The 26,476-nt window shown below is 35.9% G+C and overlaps 1 protein-coding gene across 1 annotated transcript in view; it reads left to right on the top strand.

Annotated features, from left to right (window-relative positions):
- ATP13A5 (ATPase 13A5) overlaps positions 1 to 23,672 on the top strand; it is a 97,381-nt gene extending 73,709 nt beyond the window's left edge. The window contains exons 24-30 of the mRNA XM_039850642.1: positions 2,523 to 2,619; positions 4,635 to 4,707; positions 11,087 to 11,261; positions 13,696 to 13,898; positions 19,211 to 19,299; positions 21,591 to 21,671; positions 23,199 to 23,672. Coding sequence (XP_039706576.1) covers positions 2,523 to 2,619; positions 4,635 to 4,707; positions 11,087 to 11,261; positions 13,696 to 13,898; positions 19,211 to 19,299; positions 21,591 to 21,671; positions 23,199 to 23,459 — 979 coding nt within the window. The 3' untranslated portion in view covers positions 23,460 to 23,672. The remainder of the gene's footprint in view (positions 1 to 2,522; positions 2,620 to 4,634; positions 4,708 to 11,086; positions 11,262 to 13,695; positions 13,899 to 19,210; positions 19,300 to 21,590; positions 21,672 to 23,198) is intronic.
- The last annotated feature ends 2,804 nt before the right edge of the window (positions 23,673 to 26,476 follow it).

Genomic DNA, 26,476 nt, shown 5'->3' with positions numbered 1-26,476 from the left:
GTTGACAGGAATCACTGACCTAAATGTTTCACACTTGAAATTCCATGCCTCTGTCTGGCTGTATAGACAGCTTGACACATCTCCCTGAACACTGGGTGGCTGCACCTGTGTCCTTCCACACCCTCCAGCATCATCATCATCTCCTTTGCCTCCAAAGCACTCCCCTTCTTAGCTCCCAGGTTCCTTGCTTCTAAGGATGGTCCTTAGAGTTGTTCATCTGGGCTCAGAAACTCAGAGTGCTTTGAACTCTTTCCTCATTTCCACTTCTAGCCAACTATCCATTATGTTTTGCTGATTTGTCTTTCAGAAACTCTTTACAAGCCCTTCTCCTACTATCTCTGTTACCTAACCCTGGTTCATGTCAAAGTGACTACAAAACAAGAGTGCTCAGGACCCTCACCCTAGTCCATGCTTTCCATCATCAACACAACTCCTGGAGCTCTTTTTAAATATTGTGCTTGGAAATGTGGTAGATTAAGAATGAGACAGAACCTTGCCCCGGAGGACTTAACATTCTGATAAATAACATAGATAGATATAGATATAAACACAAAACAGAAAGTTCTGCCCAATAAGTGAGAGGTGCACAATAAATTAGCTTTAAATACATTAACATCTAAACAATACAGTAATCGTTCCAGTTATCCAGCATGATACTCTAGCCAGAGAGGAGGCTTCAGCAGAGGAGTTGCAACTTGAAGGCTAGATAGGACATTTGTAAACAGAAAGAATGTGAGAGGGATTTCCGGATAAGGAAAAGGGAAAGCCTCATTTAGAAATGGGGTTTTAATTAGAGGGCGCAGGGGCCCAACAGCCCACTGGGCTAGAAGACTTTTCAGATGGGAATTGTGGAAGTTAAGCTGGAGCGCTGAGTGTAGAGGCCTTGCATAGGGAGTTTAAACTCTTGGATGGTTGCACAAAGTGCTTGCTTGGTCCATCCAAAAGGCAGTGGCATCTGAACTTAAGATGCTCTTTCTCACGCATGTGCCCTGATGCATTTATAAATGCAATGTACTGTTTTAAAATACAAGTCATGATGTAAAATTTTTCTAGTGGCAGATGGTTTAATAAGACTTCAGGGTAGAAACTCTTTGCTTTTTTATTTCATAGATTTATAAAATTAGATGTGGTTCAGCTCTGTTAGGCTCATTGTACCCTTGCTCTCCTTGATGCACGCTTATTCCAGAGAAAACATCCTCCAGAGGGGTGATGAGTTTTAGAAGCATAGGTTCAGATCCATAGGTTTTCATTTTTATCCTTTGAAACACTTGTTATGATTCGAGTCCTTTAGGGCAAGAACTGTACCTTATTCATTTCTGTGTCATTGTGCCTAGCACTAAGCTGCATACATTAGAGTACTCAATGAATGTTTGTAGAATGAATAAATAAATAAGTGAGCTGCTTAAAATTCATAATCATGTACACAACTGCAGAAAAGGATGAAATCACAAAGTTTATGTCATAAAATTATTCAGGCTTCATATGCTCTTCTCTTCCCAGCTTGTCTTTTGCTCCACTCTCTGTGCTGAAAATAAATGGTGGTGCTTCGTAGCCTGGCCCATCTCCCACCCGAACCTTCTCATCTTGCCTAGAGCAAAGTGGTCCTTAGTTTGGCTTTTTAGGTTTTCTTTCTCATGCCTCTGTTCTGTTAACAAAGTCATCGAGCAGTGCAGGTGTCCATGTCACTGAGGACTGGAAACAAAGAGGATGTGGGCTATCTCCCTTGTGCATCCTCTTCTGCCTGGACAAGAGGAGACTGCAAGAGGGGTTGTTTGCCCAGTTCCCCACACCCCCATCACACTACTACCTCACCTCATCTCCTTTGGCCTATCATAATCCCTCAACCAACTGAACCTTAGCAAAAGGAATAATAGCTCAAACATAATTTTTTAAATGGGGAAATATTTACTTTTTATTGTGGTCTTTACCTCTTTTGATCTCCACATTGAATCAGATAATTACCCTGGGTTCTTCCTGAAGTATTGAAGCCAACAAAATCCATTTCATCTCAAATATTAGAGTCATATCCATACTTCCTAAAATGCAAGGGCACCCATCTTTTTCTTCTATGTCTCAAATAGACTCTAAGATACACCATTCAATTCTCAGGAAGCAAGTGTTGTTAGTATGTAATGAGTCACAGTCAAGGCAATGCTTTACATTTTGCACCTTATCATAATGTATTGTGTTTATAATGTATGTGTTAGTCTCTTAATTCACTGAAAGCGTGTTGAAAATAAAGACTGGGCCTGAATTATTTATATCCTCCATGACTCTTAGCATGATGCTGGTACCTCATAAGCACTAAATAAAGGTGAGTGCATAAATTAACGAGTGAGGTAATAATTGAAGGTGAGAAAAAATGAATGAGTGAGAAATTAAATAAATAATTGAGAGGACGAATAAGTGGTTAAGTGAATGCATATGAACAGACTATTAAAAATTAAACTCTTTTTGAAATATAAAGGAGACTGAGAAATGTGCATCATACATAACCAGTTATTTTTATTTTTCTTAAACAGAGAAGGCCGAGCTGCTCTGGTTTCATCCTTTGGGATATTTAAATACTTGACCATGTATGGCATAATCCAGTTTATTGGTACATCACTGCTCTATTGGGTATGAAGTAAAATAATTTCTTTCTAGTTCTAATTGTATTTACATCCCTCGTTTATTCTTTTGGGTGCAGCTCCGACACAGGATTTAATGTTTTATAAATAAATGACATTTCTCAAAATAGATGCCTATAAATTGGGAACTTGGTACAACTGTGCATGAAACATAGAGCTAGAAATAAATAGATGTGGCTCAGTTTTCTAGGAGTGTTGTTTTTCTCTAGATAACCTGAGACATTTGACCTCTTCAAGTCTCTATTTCTTCACTTGGATTATAAAGAGAGCTTTAGAGCAGCCTAAATATAACTCAGCAGGAAATGGATCAGTTGCCAACTGTGAAATATTTTTGACCAAAGACCTAGAAGGGATACAAAGAGAAGGAAGTTGTTGAATTTGACTTTGAAGGATTCGAAAGCTATGAAAACTCCCATACTGAAGCTTTACTTCTGAAGCTGCCCTGAACTTACATACTTAAGACACATCATTAGTAAAGGATTAGCAATTTTTTTTTAAATCAAAAATGAAGGCTTTTGAAATTAAATGATAAAAATAAACATGTAAGAACTAATTAGCTGTATGGAAGAAATATGTTTCCATTGAAAGTACTCTTCATTAGTTCAGTCATAACTTGCTCTACAGTAAAATGTTCAAATAGGCACGGGGACCACTTCTGGGAGGAAATTAGTTTACTGCTTTTCTGAGACAATTGAGAGGTGAATGAGAGGACTATTGGACTCCAATGTCTAACAGGCTGGTGATTGCAAGGATCACACACACAAAGGGTTAAGGTGCTACCAGGTAGACAGAAACAAAACCTGGACTGGGAATCAGGAAACCTGGATTCAAGTTCTGCCTTTAGCACTGAAAGCAAATTAGATCTTGCCCTTTGCCAAGCCTTTATCTGCTTCTGGGAAGTTAGACTGGCTTGTTCCAAAGCCTCCAGAGTTTTATGAATGCTGCTCCTAGAATGAAAACTAAAGCTGCCTTTGAAAATTTCTCTCTGTTCCATCACACCCTGAATCTAAATCATTTTACTATTTTGAGCCGAAAATGAGAGAAGAGGATATAAGAGAGGAATGTAAAAAAGACAGGATGAGAAGGACACTGAGGAACCATTTGCATCCTCCCAAAAATAGGAAAGTAGAACTGTAGTTTCAAAGTCTTCATGGATAGAATTGAGCTACATTCTACACAGAAGCCATTCACTCTGAGGGTCTTGATGTAAATAAGAGTGTTCCTCAAAGACCTTCACCCAGAAACTTCTGGGCCTTGGGTTCACCCTCAAAGAGGCCAGAAATATTTTTCATTTGCATAAATCTGGTCTGTAATGTGTTCAGGACCGTATTATAATTTAGTGCTCAATCAACAGCTTGCAGCAGATAAACAGATCTGGCTGCAAAAGGTATTGCAAGGTAAGTTCCTAGAAACTAACAGGTTGACTTTTATATTGAAACACTTCAACTCGATAAATGTGAACTTAAAAGAAGTTCTATGTCTATACAAGCCTTAGAAAGGCAGGATTACCAGACTGAAGTCTTCAGGGGGTTTACTTAGGGTAGAGGCACTTGTTTAATTTGTGAAAGTGAATAATGCCAAGAGAACTCTGGTGTGAACTCAATCCATGAATAAGGATGGAGAGAAACACCTGTTGAATGATTCTAGTCCTTAATTCAAATGTTGTTTAAAGTTCCCAGAGGAACTTTTAGGCTTTAGTATCTTATGTTAAGAATTCAACTATCCAGGCTAAGACTATAGCTGTCAGAACTACTGTGGCCAATAGGAGGATGTTTCTCAATTGACTGACCCTCGTTGGTGATATGGGATTAAGTTAAACCCTGGGAAAATAGTGATCTGGTTTCATTTTCTCCAGTGAGATGTTAAAATCCTAAGTCACTTTCTTCTTAAAGAGGAGAGAAAAATAGCGGTTGCTTCTGACTACTTTCAAAAAGAATGTTGGCAATGATAAAAATGATACAATGGCAGAAGCAACACTTAAAGTTACTTTTCTTTTCTTTTCAGCAACTGCAGCTTTTTGGGAATTACCAATATTTGATGCAAGATGTAGCCATTACCTTGATGGTCTGTTTAACAAGTAAGGTCTTTAGCAAAGTAAACTGTATTGTCTGTATTTATCCCTGAAATTCTAGAAATATTCACACAAACAAGAGGTTCTGAGAAAAATGTAACTTAACTACTAAAACCTCATTACCTATGAATTTTTTGGAAGTTCAAAAAAGTTTTGGTGTTGAGGGTAAATTAAAGCTTCAAGTCCTCAGATTTGGCATTAAAATATCCTGAGAGCAAATAGGTTTGAAACATAAAATTGTCAGTATACTCTGAGTTCTCTCTAGGTTTGTGCCTTGTACACAGAAAAATGTACAAGAAATCTAGAAAGAGAAATCTTTAAAACCCAAAGGTCACTTTCCATTATTCAGCTATGCTTCATGTTGACGTGAAACCAGATTTTTACTAAGTCTTTTATGTATGAGAACAAATGCTAGCATTATATTCTGGTGGGATTCATTCAAAAGCAAGGTGTGGCTCACAGCAGCTATGGCTCATTTCCTTCCTTGCAGATGACACTGATAAAGTATTTCCTATCAAAGAACTCAGAGCTCGATACTAACTCTTAATAAGTGAGAAAGGTGACTCAACAGAGAGCAAAGAAAAAGAATGACATTGTCATTTCTTTTTCTTCGTTCAACAGTGAAAGTGTTATGAAAAATAACAGATAAAATATCAAGCAATGCAGGATATTAATAACCGTGAGAATTTCATGTAGTATTTTAAAACATGAAACCAATATTAAAGTCATCTATTGTATCACTCCAAGACAAAATTTATCAGTATAAGAGATGTAAGTAATATCAATTTTAATTCTTAGAGTTGAAATGTCTACTCATAGCCCATTAACATATTTTTCTATGTATTGGTAGTCACATGATTGGATAATTTTGAATCAATGATATTTTTTCTATAATATTGTATATTTTTAAGTAATTTCCATGAGTTACTTGTGAACTTGGTCAATGATGCTAAAAAGAAAAAAGAACTCTGGGAAGTTCCAAGAGCTAAACTAGCAGTCAGTAGAATGAAGGTGAAGGCCATGGCCATCCTCCACCACTCCATATCTCTGCAAATTTTGGCAAATTATTTATGAAATAGATAACTTCCTCCTATGAACCATCCTCATAGTGTTGTGAAGATCAGATAAAATAATGCATGTAAAGTGTATAATGGTGCCCTATACACCATCAGAACTGATTGCAAAATGAATATCATGCTGTACCTATCCTCTATCTTCTTTTGAGATGACTAAGTCAGTGAGCTCTTTAAAAAAATTAGACTGTGTACAAGTAGATTGTCATCCTGCTTCGCCTCAGGATTGCTAGATGAACTTGAGCAAGTTGTTTTGAGCTTTTACACACTTAATTCCATGATATTGGTTATGAATTTGACTGCCATTGTGATAAGCATACTTTACTCTTTCCCACTGAAATAGCCTGTTGATCTTCATGCCTGTTGGTCACCTTATGAAATTTAGCCTCTCATCTCAGGGTAGGCTCAGTGGGAGACTTGGGATAACTCAAGGCGGGATAATTATTATCAGTGGGAGAAAAAGTGTTAAAAGGGTAATAGATCAGAAGCATAATGCTCTATGAGGATAATAGCACTTTCTCCAAATATTATTCAAGTATGTAGCTGGTTCAGTAAATGGGCTGGACTCAGGGTAGATCGGTCAAATGAGAAACAGAGTTAGGAAACAGCTGTTTTTTTATCCTCTGCCTTCAAACGCTAGTGCTTTCCCATCCCTACAAGCTCAGTCATCCCACCGGCATATCGTTTCCTGGTCAATTTTAAATATTAAAATGATCTCATCTTCAGATATGAAAACTCCAGGTATTGTAAATTAACATTTTGTATTTCCTTTCATTCAAAGCTTTGCTTCCTTTATATCAAACCTGACTTATGGCTTGGAGTGAGCAGTAGGCAAGAAGTTCTCTACTTTCCTTGCAATGGTCTCTACTTTTCCATTGTCTCTACTTACCTCCACTCCAACACTGCTTCAGGAAATATGAGAGAACTTTTTACTTAAGCTTGTCAAGTGCCCTCTGACAAGCATCTTAAATTCAGGCAATTTGCATGGAGCTCATTGGTGAGTTCTTGGGTTCTTCAGAAAATCCCTGTGGTTTGGTCTGGACTAGACCTCTCCCTGACAACAGTGGTGCTCTCTCTCTCTGACTCCTCAGGATTCCTTTCAGCAACTGCCTTCTAGTGCTACACACCACAAAGCCTTTTTCTACTGCTGGAACCTCTAGCCCCAGGGGACTGCCCTACTGGGCAGAGTCCTCTCAAGGACCCTCTAGCTGGGCTAATTCCCATAGCTTCTACTTGACCTATCAGATTGTGGATGTATATATAGCTTGTTCTCACTGCCGCAGTATCTTATTCGCAAATATTTTGGAGAGAAAATTTATTTACCTAACTTGAATCCGATGCCCACCACTAAGCCAATTATTTCTGTGAATGAAGGTGGGGTTGTGTAATTCAGCTCTATTTAGGCCAACCGCTCCATATGGGAGGAGGCAGTGTCCAGAAAAGGAGACAGTAGGAGAGGATTCATGCATTATATAAATACTTCCCTTACATAAACTCTATCAGGATTTCAATAACTCCTAACATTTTGGGGGGGGGTCTTGGTTCCCTTGGAGAATCAGATGGAAGATATAGATCTTTTCACCTTAAGAATCTCATGATGCACGCTCAAATTTTGCATGTAGTTTAGGTAAGTTCACAAGCCTCCTGAAATTTGACTTCTGTGACTTTAAGTGTCCATAATATAAATTAAGCCAACTATTTAAGAGAAGTACACCTACATTATGTCCAAATGAGGCTATACTTTGAGAATAGGATGTGCAACTGCTAAGTCCTCCCATACAGCGGGCCTTGCACTACATTCAGTAAAGGAGCAAACATGGAATGAGACAGGTTGTCTTCCCTCAGGGAGCTCGCAGTCCCCTGAGTGCTTGTGAAAACAACTAGATTTAATGCAAGACTCTAGCAGCAATCTGAGTAATGTGCTATGGAAACTCAGAGGAGGTAATTATTTTATTCGGGAGTTAATACTGAAGAAAATGTAACACGTCACATGTTCCTCCGCTTGCAGTCTGATAGCATATATCACCATCATCATTTTAAGGAAACCCGGACAATTCAGAAAAGCTTTTCTGGCTGCTGAGAAAAAATACTTCTATCCAAGCTTGTATTTCAGGACTCCTCATTTTATCCTTTTTAATGCATGAGATCCATACCACTGCAATATGCCATAGAGCAGAGAATATGGGGCTTTACAATCAGCCAGACTTGAGTTTACATCACCACCCTGTCGTTTACTCACTGTGGGTCTTTAAACTAAGGACTCTACTTCACTGAACCTCTGTTTCTTCACCTGTGAAATAGGAGATAAAATATCTATTTTGCATTCCTTTTGAGGAAATAAATATAACATTTAAGAAACACTAACATGACCTCTGAACCCTCATAGGGGCCCTAAAATGGTAGTCATTATTTTTATTTTTATCTATAGTCAGATACACAGATTGGATGTTGTAAAGTGTTAGAAATTTCTAATATGGAAAAAGTTAAAATATCCTTTATGTAAGGACTCTGTAACAATCAGCTATTGCCACAATAATGCTGCATAACAAACCATCCCCAAAACTCAGTGGCTCGTAACACTAATTCATAGGTCTATAGTTTGTCATTCAGCTGATCTAGGTGGTCTTAATTGAGCCACTCTGCTTTAGGATGTAGATCAGTTGGTCTTGGTCTGGACTATAGGTTTGATTCAGGTCTGCTCCATATTTTCCATTATAAAGCTAGGCTTAATGAACAGACCTGGGCATCTTCTCACTGCAGATCTCAAAAAGCAGAGCAGAGAGCAAGCCCAGCTGTGCAAGCAGGCCTCAAACCTTTCTTAACATCCCTTTGACCAGAAAAAAAACACATGGTAAAACCAAAATTAAGGGGTGGTAAAGTCCACTCTGCCATGATGAGTCCAATACTTCAATCTACCATAGTCCTTGTATAAAAGAAAAACCCAAAACTCAATGAGCATCTGAGAGACAGACGGCCGAAATGAGAGAAGCCAGATACACAGATGTAATTACATCTCTTCACTACCCACAGCCTCTTTAGGAACTTTATAGCCACCTTCTACTTTGAATAGTGGAGTATAGAGAGAACTTCAAGCACTACAGCCTCTGTCTGTCTCTTTGAACACCAAACAGTCTCCTTGTACCCTTCCTCAGCACTGACCACAGCCCACATCCTGTGCCCCTCAGTGACTTCTCACACCACTACCCAGGGTAGGACCAAATTTCACAGGCCTCACTACACTGTCCTCACTTCAGATACCACTGTAAGTTTGGGAGTCTCCATGCCATCCACACTTTGACTGGCTGGCTACAAATATGGGGTTTCTCACTACTTCAGTTTCAGTAATTCACATCAACAACTCTCAGAACTTAAGAAAGTGCTATAAATATGATCACATTTTTATTATAGCAAAAGGATACAAATCAGAACCAGCCAAAAGGAGAGACATATAGAGCAAGCACTGGAAGGGTCTCAAACATGACACTTCTATTGTCCTCTCCTTGGGGAATCTGTTTGCCTCACCCTCTGGCACATTGATGTGTGACAATATGCAGAATACTACCAAATAGAGAAGGAAGCTCACCAGAGCTTTGGTGTCTGGAGTTTTTATTGGGCTTCCATTACATAGGCATAATTGATTGAATTATTGTCTATAAGGTCGAACTCAGTCTCCAGCACCCCTCCTCTCCCCGAAGATCAAGCTGATATCATCTGGCTAGAAGCCCCAACTCTCCAATTACATGGTTGATCTTTTTGCCCTGACCAGCCTCCATCCTGAATCATCTCCCTAGCATAAACTCTCTCAGGCCCACCATGAGTTGTCTCGTTAGCATAAACTGTCAGGGCCCACCATGAATAGCAAAGACACTCCTATCAACTAAAGAAATCTCAATGATTTAGAGGATATATCCCAGGAAGGCCAGCCGAATTCTTTATTCTAAGAGTTAAGAGGTAACCTCCCGAAAACCTGGGACAAAAGTCAGACAAATCCTTTATTACACAACCCATTTGTGTCTTCATTGGACTTCGAGCTCTTTGAGAGCAGATGAGATGTCCTTCTCTTCTCTGCATAGCCCACATCCTCTAGCCCAGCACCCTCCTGGGGAAACATTGCTTAAACTGGTAAAAGTAAAGGCTTAGTCATAGAGTTTTAGAATGAATGAGCTGGAAGAGCCTTTGGAGACCACTTAAATTCCAGTGCATTTACTTTATTCATTAGAAAATGAAAGACCAGAGAGTTTATGTGATCACCCAGCACACACAGTGAACAAACTGAAGGTATACTTCAGAGTTTTATTTTCCCAAACTGGACACCCATTTACCACTGACCGCTCCCTACATGCATGAACACAAATTTAAGTATACATACCCTACTTTCTTTCTTACATCAAAGAAACCAGTGATAAGCTATGAAAACAGAAGAGGTAGGTGATAGATATAAAGGCAAGAACTGAAACATGACTGTGATATAAACCGTTAAATGTCATGTATCTAATTTCTGACCTTTCCATGCTTCTTCTCATCTCTGCCCTCAAAAAGTACATTCTATTTTCATCAGCTTGTTAGAATGTATGGCTTCTAAGAAGGATGTAGTATTTTTTTGTTTTTTGGTAGTTGTTCTATTCAATGTCTGCCCATTGCCAACACCTTACATTAAAAAAAATCAATCATCGGATCAAAAATTCTATAAAATATTTTAATACTCTTATCTGGAAGCAAGATTTTTTTATGAGTTCTTTTTCCTAACCAAGTCTAATGTGCTCTAGCAGTTCTACATTTATACACTTATTCAGGAGGGAACAGAATACACCACTAACATCTATTCTGGTACACAGAAGTGCTCAGAGTATTATGGCCAAATGAATAATAGAGTGAGCATTTTAAAAAAAATTCCAGCATATGAAGATTAGTCGAGTGAGATGCCTTCTTATCCTTATCTTAACTCTCCACTTTCTCATCATCATTAAGAGATAGTGCTTACACACATGGAAGATCATCTTCTATGCTTACATACCATTCTTGGTCAGTCTGGTTATAGAAAAAAATATTTGCACTATGCAATATGGTAAATGTATTAATTACAGAACTTTTGAATCCATTACTTTTTGTTTCCGAAGGTGAAACCAAAGCATGAAAGAGACAAAGGCTGATAGCATTAAATATGCAACTAGGAAATGTACTTACCTAGATGTAAATTCTCAATTTATGTGTGCTGAATCTGGACCCTAAGGCAAGACTCAAGATAACATGCTTCTCAATTTTTTATTCTCAACAGTGAAATTGTAACAGGGAAAAATGCATTTGTCTTTCAGTGAGTTTAACCCATGCATACCCAAAGTTGGCTCCATACCGACCAGCAGGACAGCTTCTCTCTCCTTCTTTGCTGTTCTCAGTCTTTTTGAATACCTGTTTCACTTGCATTGTGCAAATCTATGCATTTCTGTCTGTGAAGCAGCAGCCCTGGTACTGTGAGGTCTACAAATACAGGTAATATTCAATTTCTTAGTTTTCCTTTCTGAAGGTAATACAATGAATACCCAATGACATTGTACAACTAAGTTTGAACATGTACCTTCAAATTTTAACTAACAAAATTTGTGTCTCCACACTGTAAAAAAATCAGTGGTGAGATGGAATACAGAACACAGTTAGCGGAGTCCTGGGGTGGGCCACATGGAATGAGTGGAAAAAGATCTTCTTATTGGTTGTTGACGTATAGATCTAATAGCTGGTTGATTGAATGAATTTTTTAACTCCCTGGTGATTTAGATATTATACAGACCAGGGGTCAGCAAACATTTCTTACAGAGGACCAAATAGTAAAGAGTTTGGGCTTTTTTAGACTAGATGGAATCTGTTACAACTACTCAACTACTCTGTTGCGAAAAGCACCTATAGACAACATGTAGACAAACCATAGACCACCTGCAGACAACAAGTGGGCGTGACTGTGTTCCATAAAACTTCCTTTACAAAAACAGTTGGTGAGTCAGATCTGGTCTATGGGTTATAGTTACTGGGTCTTGATATATAAGAGATTTGCTTAAATCGGTTTGGGTTTTTTAAATGAATCTTAAAATTAAGATTAGTTGATGGCATCATTGTTCTGATTGAATTGAACACTAGACTTTGGGCAAGTCTCTTCATCTCCCTGGGCTTTAGTTTCTTTAGCTATAAATTAAGGGTAAGATGAGGTGAACTATGCTATAGATATTTTAACTTTATTTTTCTGACAAAGCCTGCTAGGCCTCCAAAAGGAAAGACAAGAAAAGAGCTTCTCTTTTTGAAGCGGGGATTATACAAACTCCCCTTTATTCCACCTTGATCTCGAAGGCATCAGAGCCTCCGGAATCAGTAGATAACAGATTGAAAACTACCGAATGATGTCTAAGATTGTCATTTGACCCAAATTCAGAAATACAAGTATTACTTGAAATAGAAAATTCATTTTTATTCCAAAACCAGATTATCCTCCAAATTGGAGTGCATGTATTCGGAAAAGTAAAAGTCTGTTGAATCTAGGCAACAACACGTGTAGCCGAAAGGGTAGTAAATGGGTAGTGAATGGGTAGCCCTGCCTCAATCACTGAGTCGTTATGCCATACTAACCCTCAACTTTCTCATGTACGATGTAAGTATATTGGATTAGACACATTTGGTATTAAATCCTGTACTCAAGCCTTTTAGTCTATCTGTCCTCTTTGTGCAAGAATGCCTTATGACTACTGATTGTTTCATTAATATATTCAGCAAACATTAACTGGACATCTCCTAAATGCAAAGCACATTTTGGGACCTTAGGGAGCCAGGGATAATAAGACTTAAGTCTTGCATTTGAGGTCACAATTGGAAAATGAATTTTAACTATAAACAGTTATAATAATAGTAAAAAGTTTCAAGCCAAACAAGAATGTTAATGGAAACTAATTTGTATTTTGATTATTGAAAAAAAGAACATTGCAAATAGAGCAGCGAGAACTGGGAAAGCTCATATCTCAAACAAATATTTTTCTGAGAAAATATTATATAACGTCACTGTGTTATGTGCTATGGATTTGTTGTAAATTTAAGTAAACAACAACAAAAAATAAAATCAAAAGAAAAATTCCACATTCAGAGAACTTTTATCCCAGGGATGGAAAATAAAAATAAGTGAACAAATAATTGCAAAACAATAAGCTAAATTCAGCACTAGCAGGAAGAATGAGGACACTAGTTATATTTGCCAGAGAAAGTAAAATTTCAGATAGAGTGATGTTAGAGAGAATAGCATATCTGACCTCAGAGGTGTGCAAATAGTGATATTTTGGGAACACTCAGGGAAAATTCTTATATGCTTAGAGTATAAGGAACATGAGAGGACTGGCAAAGATAAGGCTGGAAAAGTACGTTGAGACCAGAATATAAAGATTTCTGGGCCTGCCTGAGATGTTTGAACTTAATTTATTAGCAATATAAAATCATAGACACTCATAAGCAGGAGAATGTTATGTTCAGATCCTAAGGAAGAGAGTGGATTAGAGTGGGCGGACTCAAACTCAGGATCCATTGAATGAGGTTTACATTAGTCCAGAAAAGAGAAGACAAGAAACACACGCACACGCACTCACATACACACACACACGCAAGGTTCTTTTACCCTGAATTGAAAGGAATTCCCTAGAAAATTGTCATTCAAGTCCTTTCAAGACAGATCACTTGTTCTAAATGGAATGTTAGACAAAGAACAGTCTTGACTTCCTCTGAATTTTATTTCTGCTTTGTCGTTGCAAGAGGTGAACAAAATATGTCTTGGTAGTTATTAGCTGGGCCGGTTTGAAAGCTGAGCTCCCATGGTAGTGATTAGCTAATTTTTTTTTTTTCTACCTGCTGGATAAAAACAAAATAAAAAGTTCCATAAATGCTGGTGATTCTTTTGTAGTGAATGCTTTCTGGACAACCAACATAATTTCTCAACAAATATGAGTTTGGAAAGAAACTGGACTGGAAATGCAACTCTGATCCCTGGTTCAATTTTAAGTTTTGAGAGTACCACGTTGTGGCCCATCGCCACCATCAACTGTATCACAGTAGCATTTATCTTTTCTAAGGGAAAGCCGTTTAGAAAACCCATCTACACAAACTGTAAGTATATGAAGTATATTTCTTTTAATGTTTTTTTCTACTTTCTCTTCCTCCTCAGAATTGAAACTCACTTGTGAAGTGATTGTCTGAGAAGGAAACAATTGCATTGCTCTAAAATTGAATACTGAATGCTAATTTTCATAGGTGATTGAGTCCATGGGCAGAAACCTGCTCATTTGCCAATAAGCACATGCATTATTAAATGGTCACATGAGTCCTGTCCTATTGTGAGTCATCAAGAATAATTTTAAGCACATCTATATGTGTCCAGATATTTTGATGTAAAGGCTTTCCAACCAATGCAAATACAACTTGACCTCTTAGTAACTATAACACTGAGCAAGTTACTTTAATCATTCTGTGCATCTCTTTGATCACCAGTGAGGATGAACATATATTCATGTTCTTAGCCATTCCTTCTCTGAATTGTCCATTTACACTTTTTACCATTTTTTTTCTATTGGGTTACTGTTGTACTTTTTATTTATTTGTATAAGCTATTTATTCCTTTATGATTCTTTTCCATTGTCCTCATGCACAATTTTTCTCATTGCAAAATCATATTATCATTTATTTAGTTTTTAAATTTTCTTTAATGCTTTTTAAATTTAATGGGATATAGTTTCTTTAATGCTTTTTAAATTTGGGATATAGTTTGAGATAGAGATCAAACTAGTTTATCTAACCAATTGTAAGTTTCTCCAGCAGATTTTACTATTTAATATTACTTTGGCCACTTATTTTTCAACTGAATGTAGTGTCACATTATTATACCTATTTATTATTTTCTCATATACATAATTTATATTATGTAAGTTTATATTTATATGTTATATACATATATTAATTTATATATAATTAATATTTTCTAGACTATCTTTTTTGTTTGATTGATGCCAGCCCATTCTTGATCTCCCACTAAACTTTAAAAATTATAGTTTTATAATAAGTTTTACTAAGTAGTAAGATTGGTATATCCTTATTACTCTTCATTTTTCAAAAATTTCTTACTTTTCTTTCTTGTTCATTCTTCCAGATAAACTCTAGAATAAATTGTCAGACTTTTAAAAAATCTCCTTTGAGAAAAATTTGTTATACACTTTAGAGTTCACTTTTAAGAAATCGTCACATCTCTCCATTTGTTTATTCATACTTCTTTTTATGTCTCTTAGTAAATATTTGTCATTTTCTTTATTATAGATCCTGCACATTTATTTAAGAAGCTAATCATATGTTTTTTGTATATTTGTTTATATTGTAAGTGACTTTTTCCCATTATATTTTATAATGAACTATCACTAATATATCTGAAAGGTATAGTGTTGTTCTATATTTATTTTCTCTCCCAAAATCTTTCTGAATTTTGCTATTAATCCTCAATTTTAGAGTGTTTAAAAAGATAATTATTATCATCTGCAAGTAATATTGTTTCTTCTTTCTTTCCAATAGCTAAAATGTTTATTTATATTTTCTTAGTGCACAGTTCAGAATTTCTAGTACAATGTTAAGTAATAATGGTAATAACAGATAGTTCTCCTTAATAAAAATGCTTCTAGTAGTTTTCACTTGTAAATATGATTTTGATATTGATTTGAGGTAAGCTACATCATGTAAAGAAAATATCCTTCTATATCCAGTAAATCAAAATATGTTTTAAAATCTAAAATGGGAGATGAATTTCATCAAATGCCTTTTCATCACCTACCGAGATGATTATACTTTTTTCTCCTTTGACCTGTTGCTATAATATATTAGTAATCTTACTAAACCTCCTTCATATTCTTGAGCAAATTCTACTTATTTGTGATAGATTATAAATTTTGGTGAATTATATTTTATAGTTTTTAAATATCTATGTTTTATATGGGATTGGTCTGATTTTGTGTGTGTATAGTGTTTTGTTAGATTTGGTATTAAACTTGAGAACTCTTCACATTTTTCTTCCCCTGAAAAATATTTTGTAGACAATTTGCAAAAACTCAGTAGAATCATCTGGTTTCAAATCCTTCCTTTGAAAGAATTATTATTAAAGATTAATTTAGATTAAACTGTTTTTAAAATAGCAACATTTTTTACCCAAATAATCCCTATTTCATTGAGAGTTATCAAGTTTTTACATAGGATTTTGGGTAGCGTTTTCTTATAACTTTTAATGCTTTTACAACTTTTTTACTGTCTTCTCACCCTAATAACATTTATATGTGTTATTTTTTATTTATTTTTACCAGACATGTATTTTTACTGATTGTCTTTAAAGAATCAGCTCTCAGATTTAATAATTCTGTATGCTTTTTAGTTGTTAATTTATTTTTTATTCTTTTCCCTCTTCTTTCTTTGAAAAAAAATTTTAATTTTTCAATTTACTTTAGAATTTATGTATTTTCTTTTATTCTTATAAAATTAGACAAGCATTCTAGATGCATGATTGTAATTTGGGTTGCATTTGTTACTTTTCATGTGTCTCTAATTGTGACTTAATTTCCTCTTTGACATAATAGTTTTCAGATTAGTGATTTTTAATTCTCAAGTGAAATAGGATTTTATTTTTATTCTCCTACTAGTTTTTCTCAATAGCTTATAAACGAACTTGATTTCCTTTTTGACCCAACAGAATTTTAGAATTTTGTTTTCAATATGTGTATCAGGAGAGAGTTTTAATTTAAAATTGGTTAATAATTTCTAATTTTATTGTCATTTCAGAGGATGTAGCCTGTAAAACTTCTGCTTCAGAAAATTTACTATAATTTTGTATATCGCATGGCATAAACTCTAACCTTTAATTTTCTAAATAAGTCATAGGTATTGGGAAATCAAGTCTCACTCCTATTCTTAAACTAAAAATGAACATTTACTATATTAAACCAGTTTTTAACAATTATATTATTTACATTTTTTCTGTTCTCATCTCCCAACTTTCCCTCCCCACCCTTTTTTTTGTATAGCTGTTTTGCCAAAGGTTTTGAGAGCCTGTTAAGATTTTTTCCTTTAAGGTTTGATTTTCTGTAAACTTCTTTCTGAATTTCTTATAATTTTTATTAATTTTAATACAATGTTTAATAATGTCCTTGGAGTCACAGCAAATCAAGATTCCTCTTTTTGTTTTAAAGTTCATCTCTTATAGTCTTTTTTTTATTGTAAATATATTTTACAAGAAGGATATATTATGTCAACTAGTACTTTAATTTAAATAGTAGCCACAAAGTCCTTTGCATAAATTGAGTTTATTAGAACTGGATTAGTTGCATCATAGCAATTTAAAGCTTTTGGCTAAACTCAAACCTCTATGTCAAACATAACTGATAATTTTAAATGAAAAAAGTTTTATAAACAAATATTCTAACCAATATAATCTTATAATAAATCATATTCTTTCAAAGTTACAAGTAAAAAGCCCTTGAAACTACTTTAAAATATACAAGCAATTTTATTTTAATATAACAGAAAAGTCTTTACCTTTCTTTTCAGCCTTTGACAGAAGATAAACTTGTGATGATGAGACATAGAAAAAGTACAGGTTAAATTTCTATTAAACAGGGGTGAATATGCAGTAACTTTTTCCTTATCTAAAAATAACCTGTAATGGCTTGCTCAGGACTTGTCTTCCCAAATCACCTGTATAAACAGAGTCCTATTCTTTCATCAATAGTAACTAACTAAGGAGGGCAACATGCACTTCAGTTCTTCATTATGTTTCCCAATCAAAGCTGAATTAAAGAAAAAAGCCTTGTCATTGTGCTTCCACACTACTCCTTTGTATACTAGCCTGGTCTGCTTTTCAGATCTTTAGTCTGAGGACAGTGGGATGTGCACAGCACTCAGCCCAGTTGTAATTTTGGAGCATCATCTTTCCAGCATCTGGATCCTTGGGCCTTAGAAACAATGAAGTAAATGAAAAATCCACATAGCCATCTCCTCGGGGCTTCTTAGCACCAAGATGTTCAAATTGCTTTATTTTGGAAGATGCAGCTCCAGCTTTTCTTCTCTCTGCCTCACACACTTGTCAAGCAAGCCTGGTTAATTCTTCTGGGAGATGCTACATCTAGTTGTATATATAAAGTGAGGCTTAGATGAATGCCAGGGTGGGTGTAGGTACATAAGGTGAAAACAAAGCTCTTGTTACTTCGAAAATTCATGTTTCTCGTAGAGGAGCAGTTGCCTCTGATTTGTGGTTGGTATCGACCTATATAGTTGGGGGCCAGGGGACCATCAACATTGGAATAAATGAGCATAAGACAAAACCTAGTTTGTTTATAAGTTTCAAGTTTGTTTATAAGTTTGTTTATAAGTATCGTTTATATCATGGCAACACTGATTATATGCTATTGTTTTGGCCTGGAGGTTCTGATCCTACCAAAAAGCATTTATAAAGTATCATCTATAAAGCACTTAAACGCTCTGATGGGCACAGGAGTGGATGGGGCTGGTGGGTAAGAACAGTGATGTTGGCATTTGGGGCAGGCTGGAGAGAGAGAGAACCAGCAGATGTGCATGCTAGGCTCTCACTCTTTCAATTCAGAGCCCACTTTCAAGTGGTTACAATCTAGTTAATACATAAATGAAGATCATAGAAAGCAGAGTGTGATATACACCATACTAAATTAAAAAAAAAAATTGTAAGGAAGGACGAGGGAGTCTTTAAAGAGAAGGTGGTATTTGAACTGGATTTTTAATGAAAAATTAGAATTCTCCAAGACAAGAAGAGTACGATCTACACAGGTATTTTGTGAACAGAGGCACAGAAGCTTAAAAGTGTTGAGCCTTTGTGGAAGCAGCAGGCTTTTGGCTTAACTTTCCTATGCACATAAGGATGATAATAAGAGGTCAGTTTGGAAAGACTGATTGAAACCATATTGTGGAAGGCCTTGAATGTCAATCGAAGACCCTTGGACTTTATTCTCTAGGCAGTGAAGAATGAGGTGGTGCCAAGAGAACTGACTTTTATCCATGCATGCACGACTCACTAGACACAGGGTGAGAAAGCATCAGGGCCTCTCTGGTGACCATTTACATGAACTGGTCACTGCAGGATGTCCCAGCCCCTCGGGACTCCTCAGTTGAGGTAACTCTTTTTATGGAATTCACTATAATACATTTATTAGCAGCTTTCTATACTCAGCTTTCAAAGAAAGATTTTAAGATATCACCTTTGTCTTGTAAGCATTAGAACATATTTTAAAACATATGAGAATATATCAAAACATCTGAAGATGTAACCTATATTTGCCCAACAAAGATAATTGATTCTGCAATGTGTGCCAAATTATGTGAAACATTCTTTTAGCATCTAAAAATAATGTTTGGTATTTCTTCAGATATATTCTCATTTCTGCTGATATCTGCCTTGAGCCTCACAGTTTTCATTCTGTTTTCTGATTTTCAAGATATATACCGTGGAATGGAGGTAAGTGGTATTCATTTGCACATCTGGCATGACTCCCATGTGCAATGGGACCATATTTGCATTGTAATTTGCAATTCAGTTATTACCATAGCCTCTCTGACTACTGAATATAGCGAGGCTATTCTCATTTACTAGAAGAGCAAATAACATATCTGGATCTCACATATGCTAGGCTCCGATTGTTTTTATAGTATTATCAATAGTATACATTTATCCTGTTCATATCTGAAATATTATGTTTAGATACTTCATTCTACTGTTTTTTGTACTAATGCAACAAAAAAATTATTAATACAATAATTTTTCAAGTTTAATTCTTTAAAACATATAGTAGAAATCCTTCAAAATGTAGTTGTGAAGAGTGAGAAAAAGATTTATAAACTAATCATGTCTGTCAGAAACTGACTATAGGAATTTTCTTTCAGTGGGCATCATTTGATCCAGGATACAGTGGGTTAAAATTAAATTGATTAAGAAGTTAGTGAACCCAATTTTGGACCTAGCATTGTGGGAGAAATGAAGAACGAAGAGAATTGATTCAACCTCCAATCTACAATTTTGTCATGAAGATGAGCAATAACCAAGTGAAATGATGGCATGGCCACCTGAGGCCATCTATGCTTGAAGAAAGTATATAGATAGACAGAAGTAGGAAGAACATAGGAAGGAGGAGCTCTCACTGTGGCCTGTGCTGTCATGGGAGGCTTCATAGAGGAGAATACGGCTTGACCTGGGTCTGGAAGGATAGGTTAGATTTTGCTAGGCAGGAGATAGGGGTATTCCCAACCAGGATAACAGCCTGGGCACAAGCAGAGAGGGCTGAAAGAATCTCTTTTGTCTTGGAAATGAAAAGAATGTAGGGTGGTAGAGACAAAAATCAAAAGCAAGGCTCGTTTCACAGAACACCTGCAAGCATGGCCAAGAATGAGACAGCAGGTTGCTGAATATGAGGAAGGCATGATGGATGAAGGTAGCCAGTGAAGTTTGGACTTAATCCTGACAAAAGCAAGGAATCATTGAAGATACCTGGGCAGGTTTTTTTAGCAGGGTATTTAAAACAGGTTAATTAGATGATGGCAGGAGAACTATACGTGAGAGCAGAGAGGTGTGGAGAGAAAAGCAGTTTGGAAATGAAAACCTGAGCCATTCAACCATTTAAGAAACAGTATGAAGCTTCAGAGTCTGCTTGGCACTGGGTTATGAAGATGAGTAAGGTATGGTTACCACTCAAGAAGCCCAGAAGCTAGGAGGGAAGACCATCCATCATATAAGCAAATAATTCCAAAACAGTATTATGTGTGCCTTCCAGGCCAAGGGATGGAGAAGAGACTTCACAGGTCAGGGCAGTGGCAGCAATGAGGGAAAGAGCCAGGTTCTTTGTTATTATCTGACCCATTGTCATATCTTACAGCTTTCTCCAGACAACTGTGCACCCAGTGTGCTGTATTTCACAACCCTGAGAAAGACTGTCTCCACTTGGGGAAAAAAATAGCAAAGTGTTACATTGAAAGAACTCATATCAGAATGGGGATGAAAATTAAAGATGAGCATTTAGACACTGTGGAGGGTCTGCGGTTTCAGTACGAAAGGCAGCTCAGTTCCTTTCACAATCAGCCATATTCCATTATTTCGGATCATAATGGGGGCCATATAACCATTTTTTTCCCCTATGAATGTAGCCATGGGAAGTTGTAGCTCTCACGCATGTTTAATAAGTGTATTTGGTAGTCAGTATGTATGCTTTAATCCTTAAAAGGAGATGGGTTGGGTAGGTTTGACTTTCATCAAGCCACTGGATTTAGGACTGGGAAGATTTGTTCAGAAAATATTACCTTCATTTCAGTTAAAATAAACTTGTACCTCTGTCTCTTGTGTTTACCCGTAGGTCAATTTTACTGAAAGAATAAACTCCAAGCAGATTTTGTTTGGGGTTAATTATAAGTAATACTCTTATTAGATAAATGATTTAGTCTTATGTCCTCTTCCCTCTATTTGAAAAGATAAAAATGAAGAGAGATACATAGGCTCCAAAGCATCCTATCTCCTGTCTGTCATCTGGCAATTGAGGGAGCACAGGCCAGGAGGCAGTCAGTTCTCATTTGAATTCTGGCTCTGCCATTTATTTATTGGCTTTGAATCCTTGGGCCAGGCACTATAAAGTGATAAAAGATGTACCTACCCTCCAAGTTCAGAGAGTTGTTACAAATATAAAAATTAAGTAAGATAATTAATATGCATTTTCAAAGGGTTAAGTATAAAAAAATTTAATAGTGGTATTCCTTTTGTAACAGTTAATCCCAACCATAACGTCATGGAGGGTTTCGATTTTGGTGGCAGCCCTCACCCAATTCTGTGTGGCCTTTTTTGTAGAGGTAAAGTAACTTCTATATGGCTCCTACTATTCTTCTGGGGAGATAAACAAATAAAGGGTCTCATTCTCAACAGATGCTCATTTTTTAGTGCAAACACTTTTGTCCCCAACAGTGCTAGTTATGAAGAGTTTATAAAAACTGTCCATGTTCTGTTTGGGGGAAATGTTGGCGGGGTGATGATTTAAAATTCTTTGAAGCCCGCATGGAAATGCCATCAGAATCAGTAGCAAAGAAAGCAAAACATCAAATTAACTCTAATTTTGCCTCACATGAAGGCATTGTATTATACGTTTCCTGGATTCTCAATAATCTAGTAAAGACCAGACCAGGTGACCTTCCAGCTCTAAAATTCAATGAGACCTTTAAGAGTAAAGAGCTGTCTTCAGTAGGGCTTCCTTAATTAAGAGAGAAGGGAAGCCACTACTCATTCTAGTCAATTCTTACACTTGAAAGTCTTCCCTATAGCATTTCTCTTCTATTCAGTGTCACTAAATCACTTTATATACTCAGTAAAAGTGATTTAAGAATACTATCCTATTTTTAAAGGACAGTATTTTTTTTAAAGATTCATATATTGTAAGTTCTTTGAGAAAAGGGATCAACCAAATTTAATACACACACTCACACATAAATATCTCATTATATACAATTAGCATAAAATTTCGCATACTTTTTAACTGAGGAATTCCATTTTTGAGATTATATTAAAAAAAAAATAACCCAAAAGGAGATTTTAAAAACCTTACATGTATGAAGGTATTCATCATGGTATTATCTACAGTGATAAAATATTAGACTTGACTCGAATCAAAAGTAGAGATGCTGCTTGTTTAAATAATTACACAGCAGCACAGTCAGCTTTATTTGTGAAACAAGGAAATAAAGGCTTACTTCTCTTAAAATAGTTATTCAGCAATTTGAAGAAATGTCATATGACCATTAAAATGATTGTTAAGAAGACTGTAGCTACAAATTGTATATGGCAGAAAGCCTAGTATAAATAAAGGTAGAATGCAAGATTTGACTAATTATTATAAATGTCTAAAAATCACATGCATGTGAACATAGAAAAAATAGAGGCTCTAAAATGGAAAACGAAATTGATTTGATTGCTAGAGTTCATCTGTTCATTCAACAAACCTTTATTTGGCACCTTCTACGTGGCATATGCCAGGTAGCAGTGATTTTTTTTTCTTGAGTTTTGAGTACATTATTGAGTACATTACCTAGTTATCATTTCAGTCTGGCAGTAAAATAATTCTAAGTGAATCATCAGCCAGGATTTAACTGGGAAATGAAAGGCTGTAAGCTTTCAGCAGATTTCTGTGAAGATCAGTATGCTCTCGCTTCTCAAGCAAATGAGCTGGGGAGCTGCTAGGCTTCATGGGAACTGCAGGAAGGAGAAGCTGCCACCTCAGCAGCAACGAGCACATCTCAGAGGAAGGCCTGGGGAGACAGGGGCAGTCAGGAGCAACCTGGCCTCAGATGAAGTGAATGATGGTTTGTTTTTTTCACCTTATTTTCCAGGATGCCATCCTTCAAAATCGAGAGTTCTGGCAATTGATCAAAAAAGTATTTGGATTCTATTCTAAAAGTCAGTATAGGAACTGGCAAAAAAAGCTGGCAGAAGACTCAACCTGGCCTCCCACAAACAGGACAGATTATTCAGACGATGGCAAAAATGGATTCTATATCAACCGAGGATATGAAAGCTCTGAACAGATTCGAAAGGAAAAACTCAAATGGGAAGGCCAAGCCACAGAACAGCATTTCTGGACCAGACTGTAATCAGAATTGTTGTTACGTGCTTACCAGCAACTCTTTTTTTCCCAGAAACTGTTGAGAGGCTATGATCACCTACCTTTATCTTTTCTCTCTCCATCTGAGCACATTTCTCAGTGTCTTGAGCTTTGCATCAAAGAATCTTAAATATGCTTATTTTGAACGTATCTTCTAACACTGAGAAAAAAATACATTGCCTAGATTATTGTCTTTTTTCTAATAAACTTAATTCACATTACATAGCATTATCCTGGTTAAAATGTACAACTTTTTACAATAGTGAAATTAATACTATGAACATGAATTTTAAAAAAGAAAAAATTGAATTTGAGCTTTGAAGGTTTAACACATATTTTTATTTTAATCTACAGAAATAATATGAAAAAAAAAAACCTTGTCTGTCGTCACAAGTATTTATTTAACCTTATATTTATTTGTGAAGAACATTTATGTACATATCTTTTTCCAAGGTCACAAAATTCTCATTTTGCTTCTTTCATATGGTTTTAACAGAGAAATAAGAATTGACATTTACTTTAGAAAATTCAACTCTGACTGTAGTAAGCCAGAGCTCGGTGGAAGTGGAGAATGATGGAGGTTTCTATTTATTGCCTACAATCTTGGCTCCAGTACAGCTAACTTCTAACTACACTCCACTGAAGCTGGCATCTCCCAAAGTATATTGCTTTTGGGCCAGTGAGCTACAAGGTCCAGAATAGATCACAAAAATAATGAGATAAATTTTACCTTTGTTAAAATGTACTTTTCATTTAAAGAACATAGCACTTTTAATTACTCTTTATTACTGACACGAAAAGCTCACATTCTATCTCCAAAAGTTGCCCCAAACAGAGCATTACTCATTTAAAAAAATAAAAAATCCTAGGGGAGGGACCCAGCATGGCAATTAATAGGCTACTAAACAATCTTAAGTTCCATCTCATGTTTTCATTATCTAAATCAATTATTAGATGTGCATTAACAACCATAGGAAAGGGTACATCCTTTACAAATATATTGTGTACACTTTTACCTTTAACATACATCAACCCCACTGTGAACTTGAGAGAATATTTATTCTTAGTGGATATTTTATATTACCCACAAGGCTTTCCTTGTAACGATAAATCTAATTTTGCTAACCTAACAGATCTTTAACAGTTCGTAGGCAATTAGGTAACCAGTCCCATTCCATGAATACTAAATATGTGCCTAACACTGATGTGGGAATTCAGTTCTGAAATCTTTAGAATTGAAAATGTTTTCAGCATTTCATCAATTCATTGCTATAACAAGTATTATGTACTTTGTTACACAAACCAGCAGCATAAATGCAAATTTTTATAAAAACAAACCCTCTATATTTACGTTTTATTTCCTTTTTAAGCTTTTTTTGGGGCACAGCTCTTGGAGAGTGAAAATTTTCAAAATGTTTCTAATTTAGTGGCTACTAATAAAAAATAAAAAGACAAAAAATATTTAGCTTATGATTAAGAAATGTATGCCAACATAAAAAATATGGTAACTCGGATTCTTGAGCTAACATCTGTATTTATTAACTTGACCTTTGTAGAGTGAGAAGATTCAATTGATACACTATAACATTTAGATAGTATAAAAAGTTTTTTTTTTTTAAATCTTAAATAAATGTACAATCTTTTTTCCCCCCAGTTTTCCCAAAAACCTGTTTGGTATCTGATAGGTGATAATCTTTATTTCATGGAACGTGATAAAGTTGAACTCTATACATGACTTCGTTAAAAATATGCTCAGAGAAATGTTTAAAGGTTTGGGAGGAAAAATATTTGATAAAAGCAAACTGAGTATGGTCACATACCAAATAATTAACTATAGGAAAAACAAACTGACTATCTTAAACTGCCCATCAACAACAGTGGCCGGTTTTATGGGAACACTGATGATTAACTTTGTGAGCTTTTCTCTAAGTGTGAAAACTAAGAGAGACTGGAATACTATGTAAATAATGAATCCATGAATTTAATTTAAAAGTGCATTTGTAACATTATCCAGCATAGCAAAGACTGTCTTCTGGAGTGGAGAAGTCCAGAGTTCTCTGTAAAGGTTTGACTTGAGAATCCTCAGAAGGCCTGTCCCCAATTCTGCTCCTTCCCCCGTTCACCAGTGTTGTAATTCCACTACACTCACGTCTCCTGCTTTGGGTTAAGATTTGCCTTCTGTAGTCATCCTTCATTAAAAGGTAAACACACTTTGGGAAAGGTCATGCATTAAATTTCCATCAATCTCACCCTAATTTGACAATACTAGAAAAGAGCTCTTTTTTTTTCACTGTTACTTGAGAGGAGGACATAAAAGAATCAGGAAACTAAATTTAGAATGAAAATGAAAGGGTATTTTTGAATTATGGTATCTGGTAGGAGACACTCATAACTCCCCAGAGGACTAGTGGAGGAAGAGAGAGTTTTGGGGTTTATCTGGAGACAGAATTGGAGCCATAGGAAAGGGAAGGGGTTAATCAGGGGATAGGGAAGAGACATAAGATCTCTACTGGCCCTGATTGTAGTACATGACCCCTTCCGTTATCATTCTTCTTAACCTCCTTCAATTAGACTGTAAAGTATTTGGGGGTCTAGGGTAAAATCTGAATCAGTTTAATAGGTCTAGGATTTTCACTGAGTCTTCCGTTTAGTTACTTTATCTACCATATTCCTAGTTTCCTCATTGTACACCCACATCAATATTTACTCGAACTTGTCTTTTATTTAATGCCATGCTTTTAATGATGTCACAAGAAGGATGTCATTGGCTACTAGTGTGTTTTGTAGGGTAATGTTATAAAGTCTGATATAATCCTAAAGGTACAGAGATCGGCAACTATTTTTCCCCAGCTGCTATCAACAAGAATTCCACTGGAAAGGTATTAAAAAGTAGTTTCTGTTAACACATTATCACTAAAATGAAAGAATAAAGTCATGACTCTCCTTGACTTATAGGAAAAGCCTTACAAAGTAACATGAGATATTGTTTTCTAAATATGGCACCTC

The sequence above is a fragment of the Pteropus medius genome, unplaced genomic scaffold (assembly GCF_902729225.1).
Source record: "Pteropus medius unplaced genomic scaffold, Ma_sr-lr_union100, whole genome shotgun sequence".
NCBI classification, from domain to species: Eukaryota; Metazoa; Chordata; class Mammalia; order Chiroptera; family Pteropodidae; genus Pteropus; species Pteropus medius.
Note: the sequence above shows the minus strand (reverse complement) of the source record. Positions and strands in the feature narration are given on the sequence as shown.